Consider the following 10,197-nt stretch of genomic DNA (forward strand, 5'->3'; position numbering starts at 1 on the left):
ACATTTTACACATCAAGCTCAACAATTCAAATTGGACCAAACAGGAAATCCAACTCAGGAGCACTAAAGCATCCAGCACATTTCGAAATAAAATAATCCGCTGTGTTTCCTGTTGCTTAACTTAAAAAATAAATTTTCATTTTCAGTGATACCTCAAAGGTAGAAAATAATGTAAAATAAACTTCAGACCTTTTGGATACATGCTGCCGTCTTTCTCCTTGCTTTTTATCACGTGAACTGGCAAAATCACGTAAATCTTACAATTCTGTTATTTTGTGGGACCAGCTACATATTTGCAGTCGTAGTTCTGATTCTGAAATGCTCCCAGTAGAAAGACATGCACAGCTAAAGGTGCGTGGAAAACGCGTCTGTTAGGTTATGCATCTGGTGTAAAGCCCAGGTTAACAGGAAATGTTAAGAATCTACATATAAAATCATCTTAAAATGGAAAAAATAAAGTACTATCAAACATATTAATTTTTTAATTACCATATTTTTGGTTTATTATAGATTGATGGTAAATAAGACAACAAGTCTTTCCTAACTTTTACTAAAAAGCATAATTGTTATCTTCTAAAACTGCCTGTTTAAGAAAGGGTGACAGGGAGCTGGCGCCCATTTCCAGCCCAGCAGTCATTTGGGGAGAATCTGTGGACATCCTGGACTGGTTACCAGTACAGGTGCTGGCCAGTAAATTAGAATATCATCAAAAGGTTGAAAATATTTCAGTAATTCCATTCAAAACGTGAAACTTGTACATTATATTCATGCAATGCACACAGACCAATGTATTTCCAATGTTCATTACATTTAAATTTGATATTCATAAGTGACAACTAATGAAAACTCCAAATTTGGTATCTCAAAAAATTAGAATATTCTGAAAAGGCTGAATATAGAAGACACCTGCTGCCACTCTAATCAGCTGATTTACTCAAAACACCTGCAAAGGCCTTTAAAAGGTCCCTCAGTCTTGTTTTGAAGGCACCACAATCATGGGGAAGACTTCTGACTTAACAGCTGTCCAAAAGACAATCATTGACACCTTGCACAAGGAGGGCAAGACACAAAAGGTGATTGCTAAAGAAGCTGGCTGTTCGCAGAGCTCTGTGTCCAAGCACATTAACAGACAGGCGAAGGGACGGAAAAAATGTGGTAGAAAAAAGTGTACAAGCTCTAGGGATAACCGCACCCTGCAGAGAATTGTGACGACAAACCCATTCAAAAATGTGGGGGAGATCCACAAAGAGTGGACTGCAGCTGGAGTCAGCGCTTCAAGAACCACCACGAGGAGACTCATGAAAGACATGGGATTCAGGTGTCGCATTCCGTGTGTCAAGCCACTCTTGAACAAGAAACAGCGCAAGAAGCGTCTCGCCTGGGCCAAGGACAAAAAGGACTGGACTGATGCTGAGTGGTCCAAAGTTATGTTTTCTGATGAAAGCAAGTTCTGCATTTCCTTTGGAAATCAAGGACCCAGAGTCTGGAGGAAGAGCGGAGAAGCACAGAATCCACGTTGCATGAGGTCCAGTGTAAAGTTTCCACCGTCAGTGATGGTGTGGGGTGCCATGTCATCTGCCGGTGTTGGCCCACTCTGTTTCCTGAGGTCCAGGGTCAATGCAGCCGTCTACCAGGAAGTTTTAGAGCACTTCATGCTTCCTGCTGCTGACCAACTTTATGGGGATGCAGACTTCACCTTTCAACAGGACTTGGCACCTGCACACAGTGCCAAAACCACCAGCACCTGGTTCAAGGACCATGGTATCCCTGTCCTTGATTGGCCAGCAAACTCGCCTGACCTTAACCCCATAGAAAATCTATGGGGTATTGTGAAGCGGAGGATGCAATACGCTAGACCCAACAATGCAGAGGAGCTGAAGACGACTATCAGAGCAACCTGGGCTCTCATAACACCTGAGCAGTGCCACAGACTGATCGAGTCCATGCCACGCCGCATTACTGCAGTTATTGAGGCAAAAGGAGCCCCGACTAAGTATTGAGTGCTATACATGCACATTCTTTTCATGTTCATTCTTTTCAGTTGGCCAACATTAGAGAAACAAACATTTTTTCATTGGCCTTTAGAATATTCTAATTTTCTGAGATACCAGATTTGATGTTTTCATTGGTTGTCACCTATAAATATCAAAATTAAACGTAATAAACATCGGAAATACATTGGTCTGTGTGCATTGCATGAATATAATGTACAAGTTTCACGTTTTGAATGGAATTACTGAAATATTTTCAACCTTTTGATGATATTCTAATTTACTGGCCAGCACCTGTATATCAGAGCCATATTTACTCTCAAGAGTCTACCAGTCGCACTCACTGGTACACAGTGACGATTTAGAGTCATCATGAGTCTAACATACATGATTTTGGTCTGTGGAAGGAAACTACTATACAATTCTATACAAACCGTTTAATTAGTCACGCTCCACTGTAGCCTCAGCAGGTTTACTATTGGCCTGAGCAGTTTTGTGTCTTGCCAAATACCGCACTCTATCTTCTTCAGGCAAGCTTGGCACCAAAGCTGGGATGCAGGAAAACTACAAAGATGGCGTCTGCTCAGAAATAGTGTTCATTTGAAACGGCTTTGGCATCAACTTTGGACAATTTAGACTGGCTTTTCTTTGAGGCATGAGCAGATAGAGGTACTTAAGTCATTTATTTTGAATAAGGATGTATTTACTTCTTCTTCGACAGTGTATGGCGGACTGCCCTGTTGACTGATTCTCATATTGATAAATAGATCATGCTGTTCATTGCACTGATTGGTCCTAGCACTGTCCAGTTGCGTTCAGAGACAGTTTGAAAGACAACCATAGATTCTGCCTTACATGACTGTGTCGTGGTTAGACTATACAGTATGTTCTTGTATATAGGATGGTTTGCCAGGCTGGGAGGAACGTGGAGCAGAAAACCCATGCACTCATGAGAACATACCAACTCCACAGCCAGGCATTGAACCTGTGACTTTCAATTTAATGTCAATATCCAGCTTTGCATTTATAAAGTAATCTGAATCCACTTTGACATTTTATAGGCTTTTACTCTACTGCCTCAACTTCATCAACTTTCACAAGATTATGCTTGGATATTTTTTTATTTAATGCATCGTCAAGCCAACAAACAGACAAGCAGCATTAATTACATTCCTTCTCCTGAACTCTCCTGGATGAATGAGTTCATTATGTTTTCTGTGAATCTGTGAAAGTCACACGATGCTGCTGCGTTAAACCACTCTCCTCTTATGAAGAGGACTTAAATCTTAAAGAAAATCGTTCCTGCCCACCACGGTACAGTTGCCAGAGAGGTTGTAAAGATAAAGCTGACTCACCTGACTTTGTGGCTAAAGTGGAAGAATTTTTATTACTGTAATCTGAACGGCCCACTAATGTGCCATATTTAAATGTTCTGCAAATGAAGTAAATTTATCCATCAGCCCTAGAGATAAAGACCATCTGGCTGTAATGGGGAAAGAAATCTGAGATTGTGTACGTTGCTTTGCAGACCATTGAGAATAGATTTAAATACTGCTGAAATGAGGACTTTTGAATTTTATGGTCTTTTACATCAAATAAAAAGTGCAGTAGTTCAGGCGTAATTAGAAAAGGTTGTTTGAAGCATTAGAATGGCCCTGTTGCTTGAATTTCCCCTTGTACAAACATGCCTGCCACAGTTGTTGCTCCTGTGGGTTGGAGATTAATAATAAATGCTAATCTGTTATTTGTAAATGCCACCAGATGACCATGTAATTTCCCTCTGTAGGGTTGGGTGACTACAGCTCTGCTCCCAGCCAAGATACTCAACAGCCACCTGATGGGGATGGGCCTGTCCCAGCGTGCTCGTTACCTCAAGAAACAGAAGCAGGGATAGATGGATCTGGATGTGAGTGCCGGGAGCCACAGCGATAGACAGAGGGGACCAGCTGTGTTAATGACGTGTCCAACTACCATCATCATCAAGGACCAAGCAAAGAAAAAGTGACAATTTCTGGGCAACATCTCAGTTTTCCTCCTCCTGAAAGTGATGGATGATGTGAGCTAGTCTTTTCAGCACATTGCATGTGCTCAATCCAAACATTTGTGTAAACACTATTGGACCAATTTGTGTTTTTTGTTAAGTACACAGCTTTAATTAAACATGAAAACTAGAACTAACTCCCCAAAATGACCATCTGTTGCAACAAAAATAGGGAGGTTATAAAACATTCAAAAAGGAGAGAGGAAGTTGCATGTGTGAGGATGTGGCCCCTGTGGGTTTAGCTCACTGCTGTTTGATGAAACGACGAAGGTGGAAAAACTGGTGATCAGAAGTCAGTTGTGGGTAACAAACTAACCTGTAGTTTCCTTTTGTTTTTTTTTTATTTAAAGTCAAGTTTTACAGCAAAAGGATTTAAACTTCTAAAACTCTGACCTCAATTTCAATTGATTACATTTTCAAGCATTGGTGAAAGAATCACATTTACAATTAACTAACATGTCACACACACACACACACAAAATAGTGGCAGTCTGTTCTTAACCAGCACTAGTAGTAATTACAAATTAAAAACAGTTCTGATACATTATTTGTCTGAGCAGTAGCAAGGTTTCTGATCTTTAAATATAGATTTGGTTCTGATTATGTTTGTTTTTCTGTTATTCATCATAAAGCCAGCTTGCGAGTTATGAAACCAAAATAACAAAATGACTCACACTCTAGTTTGTTCTGTTCTGTCATGTCTTTGTAGACTTTGTGCTACATGTAATCTCTTTGGACCTGGTGTCATATCTGCTTTGTTTTAACTTGGTTTTTGGTATTCATTTACGACGTCTTGGTACTTCATATTTTACAATTAAAAATTGCACTACCAGGGATTGACCTCATTGTTGTCATCTTTTCATCCTCATGTTGTTTGAAGTAACCATGACGATTACCACCTTTCACGTTGCCCCCTGCCATCAATAAATTTGCCTTCCAAACCACTTGGGATCGTCTTTCCTTTTCTTGTTTAGTTCTGTCACTTTTTTATAATCACACTCTTGTTTAATAAAAAATGAATTTGCATAATGTCTAAACCAAGTATTCTCATTTACAGGCATATTTGATTTATTTTTGGAGCTCTAGAGAAGAGGTTACTAGTGCATGAGTGCATTTTCTTAATTGCTTGTTGCTAACAATTGTTAGTGTGACGTGACATTTTGGCTTTTATCTTTGGATTTGATTATGCTGATCTGTTGCACCGTTGTGACCTAAGCTGAAAAAAAAGAAGTTTGACTTGAAAATCACAATAATCCAAAACTTTTAGATTTTTTTTTTCAAAAATAATAAATACAAATCCATATATACATATAAATACACATATGCATATAAAATACACAGCCAATACATGAATTTGTTTTCATCAGATTGTAATAAATATATCAATGAATATGCATGCATATGTATTAAAATATATCAATTCTGTCAATCACATTAGGTGGAGCAAAACAATTCTTATGAGTGTTGGAGTGATTTCACTGCCCTAACACACATGCGATTACATGTTTCTGCAGAACTTAATGTGCTGGTAAACAGCTAATTCAGGTGTTTTAGAGCAGGGAAACAACTAAAAGATGCTGTATAGTGGCCCGTCAGGTCCCGGATTGGGCACCGCTGTCCTTAAGGGAAGTGTGTATCTGGGATTGAAGGAAAATATCTACCAATGAAAGGGTGCATGTCTTTGACGGTCATGTTTAATATTCTTTCTGTTAGCTCAGATGAACACAGAGCAACACTTAAACAAAGATATCTCAACAAGACTGGTCTGGTACAAAAAATATGAAATAACACGAGTAAATGAGGCTAAAATGCCAGACTCTTGTTGTGAAAGGCTCAATAGGTATTAAATTGGTAGTTCCCTCTTTACCATTATTTGTATTAATATTTTATTGAACACAATCCACCTATATTTCAGTAACATTGTAGGCTGTATTAATATCACTTGTCCTAGTCAAAATTACATATCTGAATATGTCCACATATAAGCAAAATAAATTCATGTTTTTCATGTTCATTAGTGGGCTGGTGGAAATGCTAATAATGAATTTGGTTACAATGTATTGGTGGCGTAATCTTTTTTATTAGTTTTGGGTTGGCAATAATCTGATCTAAAATTATATTTAACCCTTACCCAACGTTTAAATTTTCTAACGTTAAAGTCATTAGAGCACAAAAAAATGCTCTAATGTGAGGTAAGGGTTAAAGATAAATGTGTTTGTAAATTACATGTTACAACAGCTTGCCACAGTCCGACAGAGGTATGGAGCAGACCTGAAGCAACAACCGCTCCAGGTATCTGCTGTGGGTCAGCCCCATACCTCTGCAGGCTGCAGCCATCCACAAACAAACATAATGATGGGGATTTTTCCTCCGCATGTTGAATTTATTCATTTTTGTGAATCAGATAAATGCATTTTGTCTTTAATGTGCTACTCGCTAATTAGCAAATTTTTACAATACCGGTATGTTTGTCGGTTTGTGTAAACATGAATGCGATTCATCAAAAGGGGCTGGTCATCCGCAAGGGGGCCAGTGCAGTGGTCATTTCAGCCCACCCCCACCCCCCGGGGCACCACTGATTGTGGGAGTTATTTAAGTATAATTGAGGATGAGGCTTGTAAGTGACATTCATTACCTTTATCTCAGTGAAAGTGGATATAATACTGTTATCTGACAGCTACCTTGCATTTCCACATTCAGTAATATTGCTGTAAAATTTCACCAGTGGCTCACTGAAGCTTCCAGAACGATTACACAATTAGTCATCATTTTCACAGTCCAATATTAATGTGTTGCTGTATCACTGCTCTGCCTCTTCCCTCCCAAACATCCCCATGCGGTTCCCATGCCAACAGTTTTTGGGAGGTTATTCCGGTGCACTGGTATGGAAAGTGCGGAAATGTGTCATCAGTGAGGATGTAGGAGGGGAGAGGAGCGCTGTGCGTGGAGAGATGCCCAAAGGAAGAAGAGAGTGGGTAGCACAGAGGTATATAAAGACAAGCTCAGTGGTGCTGAAATTCAACGGGTCGCTCTGACTTGTGCAACTTTTCTGTTTTCAAAGCGAAAAACAGTTTAGAGAAGGAGCTCAACGGGATCTCTCAAAGAATCTTTCGAAGCCCAACCCGAGGGATATTTTCAATCGCTCTGATTGATTATATTGTTACACTTTTTTGTCTATTTTTGCATCATCTGTCCCAGAACAGTGGAGACAGCCGATCAGACAGCAATTTTTCATCTTTAAACACAAGGTTGTAAATCTTGCATCCTCCACTGCATCTTCTCTAGAGTCTTCCTGTCTGAAGCTCATCATCCGCACATTCAGGCCTCTGTTTGCCATGGCGACCAGCATGGAAACTCTTTCTGCCCATCTGCTGCCTTTGGTAATGGAGGAGTTCCCCCAATCTTTGGCCACAGCTTGCGTCTGCAGGGCCGGGCAACATGAGCCCCGCCTCCGCTGCGTACAGTGCGGCATCATTGAGGAGGAGGAAGAGAACTGCTCTACCCTGGAGGAGGACCAGGCCCTGCGCTCCTTCCTGCAGACGGTGGAGAGCCTGAGAAGAAGCACCAGATGAGCTCCTCCATAGGACCTTCTGCCCTGACACATTTGACCTACTAGACTTGACTGCAACTAGTTTGGAACCCAGCAGATGTCTGGAAGGGGACGCTGTGGGTGAGGATGTTTTGGTGAAACCATCGTCGCAGGTGTGGACAAGTGCCAACAAATGAGACTGCACTGAACTGGAACATTGTGAATTGTTTTAAAGCTTTTATTTATATAATTCAAAAGCTGCTGACAGCAAAGCAACACTTGGGAAATACTTTCAAGGGAAATTTGCTTTGTTTTGCTGTGAATTTCAGCGTCCATCACATCTGACACCTTGTCTGTCACGCTCTAAACTGTGTTTCTTCAGATTTACGTTTAAATGATGTTGAGTTAAATATATAAATGTTACATTAAAAACAATTATTTGTCAGTTTGTCTTTCTATTATTGAGATAAATGAAAAGAAAAGTATTGTGAAGCCGAGAAATCTATTAACACCCCAGGTTACCCATTAATGTTTCTGCAGACACCAGCGAGTGTGTTTAAAGGACCTCGACACGCAACAAGCCTTATGGGCGTTTTAGACCCTTCCATTTGGTGGCACTGTTGATGCACTTTTAAACAGAACTCTGCTGTTCTACTCAGCAGCTCAACTTAACTGCATATTAACATATGCAATTTTAAAATGAGCTGTGCTGGTTCTCTCATAATTCAGTTATCATAAATTTTACTGGTGATTGGTTCTGGGAGAGGATGGCATGGGTCATGACTAAAATACTACAGCATCCTGTTGGCTGTTATTGTAATCCTGCTTTTTTTTTTTACCTTAAATTCTAATATTTTCCATTTCACCTGTTTTATTTATTATTATTCAGCTTCCCATTTTTTTCTCTGTTCTGTGACAACTTTTAGAAGCTTTCTGCACAGCCATGTTCCATCTCTGCATTTTGTTTGCACTCTAGTAATATATTCTGTATAAAATATCTGACTCTTAAGAAGAGACTTTTACTGAAAAAATAAAACGTTGCTTCTGTTATGCTTCTATTAGATTGCAATCTCTTAGTTTCTTGATGGTTTACAGAAAAAGCTCAGAACTGCTTCAGAAGTGAGTTCAGTTAGAGATGTTGTCGGCCATCATGAGCTTGTTTAATTTTGAGGGCTGTTACGTAAGTATCTGTTTTATGAATTGTTTACATGAAAAACATCCTTTTTCACTTTTAGTTAGTTTTTTATTTCAGTTCAACCACCACTGCTAGTATCCTGGTAAATAGTTTACCAGAGTTTTTATTTTAATTTTTAGATATTTGAGGTCAAAATCATAGAAAAAAACACAAATTTTGTGTGAAATGTTATTAATAATGTTAGATCATAATGACTAAGCTGTGAATTTGTTCATTTAGGAATAGTAACACCAAGAAATTATGAGAAACAAATATTTTTAAAAGGATACTTTTCAACTCTTTTATATTTTTTAATTATTTAATTATTTATTTAATTATTTATTTATTGAGCCAGTATGTGCTAAAGTAACCCTTTACAGGGTTAATGAAAGGCCACCCAGCCCCAATCACCCCCGTGGCCAGAATATTCCACTTGCAACTTCAGAGTTGCCGGTCATGTCTGGAGCTGACAAACCTGGTGCTGCAGTCTTCTTCCGGCACGTTTCCTGCATGTTTTAAATTATGAACTCAGCTGATTTGTTTAATTTAGAGATGAATCACTCCTGTAGACACTAAGGAAGGCTGGGAGACATTTCTGCTGTTAAATTAAAGTGTAAAAAACAATACGCACAACAGTTTCGCTTTTGGTTCTACAAACGGGCACTAGGGGGTGCTAAAAGCAAGCCAAAACTCCCAAGCCTCCCTTTTTAACACTCATTAATGCTGTTTCTTTCTCCAACTGTAAACACTCATTTCTCTACCTGTTTTTTTTTTCATTTAGACCAACTAACCAGTCTGTTCTGACAAGTATAAACTTTACACACAATGTATTTCAAATTTATTTAAAATATTTTGCCTGTTTTTTTATTACAAACATTTTATTTCTGCAGCCCTGGACATCCTGCTGCTCTGATGTGGATTTCTAACATATTGTCCAGAGCAAGCTGCACGATTGCTCAAACTTTCTTCCAAACATCTATCTAAATCAAATTAGGGAAAATAAAGAAAAGGAAAGATAAATATTCTAACTTTGCTAAGGTGCGTTTTGTTTTTACTGTACAGTAAAAGGCTGCATTTACAAAACTATGATTAAAACTAAGACCAAGATTTAGTACATTTTCTTAGATGAATATAGAAATAAGAGATATGTTGTGCTGTCTTGACTAAAGGATTAGGATTTGTGTTTTAATTTAATCCAACTGAGATCAAATGTGTAAGAATTTCAGTTTATTCCGATGCATTTGGCCATGTTGCAGTGTGCAGGTATCTTGTTGACAGATTGCATAAACCAGCCAATAAAGACACATTTGTACAGCTTTGTTACTATGCAGCATAACACAAATTCATGCCACACATTTCCACCTTAAACTAAACAGAAGCTGCCTGCTTTTCCTTTTTTCTTCCTTGCATTCATAAATGAGAAAAGTTCCCCCTGTGCTACGCATGTCTGTCTCTATCTTGA

General features: G+C 38.9%; 1 protein-coding gene across 1 annotated transcript in view; it reads left to right on the forward strand.

Annotated features, from left to right (window-relative positions):
• hsd17b12b (hydroxysteroid (17-beta) dehydrogenase 12b) overlaps positions 1–4,548 on the forward strand; it is a 45,740-nt gene extending 41,192 nt beyond the window's left edge. Inside the window, exon 11 of the mRNA XM_015956345.3 lies at positions 3,778–4,548. Coding sequence (XP_015811831.1) covers positions 3,778–3,885 — 108 coding nt within the window. The 3' untranslated portion in view covers positions 3,886–4,548. The remainder of the gene's footprint in view (positions 1–3,777) is intronic.
• The last annotated feature ends 5,649 nt before the right edge of the window (positions 4,549–10,197 follow it).

This window comes from Nothobranchius furzeri, chromosome 9, assembly GCF_043380555.1.
Source record: "Nothobranchius furzeri strain GRZ-AD chromosome 9, NfurGRZ-RIMD1, whole genome shotgun sequence".
In the NCBI taxonomy this organism is placed as follows: Eukaryota; Metazoa; Chordata; class Actinopteri; order Cyprinodontiformes; family Nothobranchiidae; genus Nothobranchius; species Nothobranchius furzeri.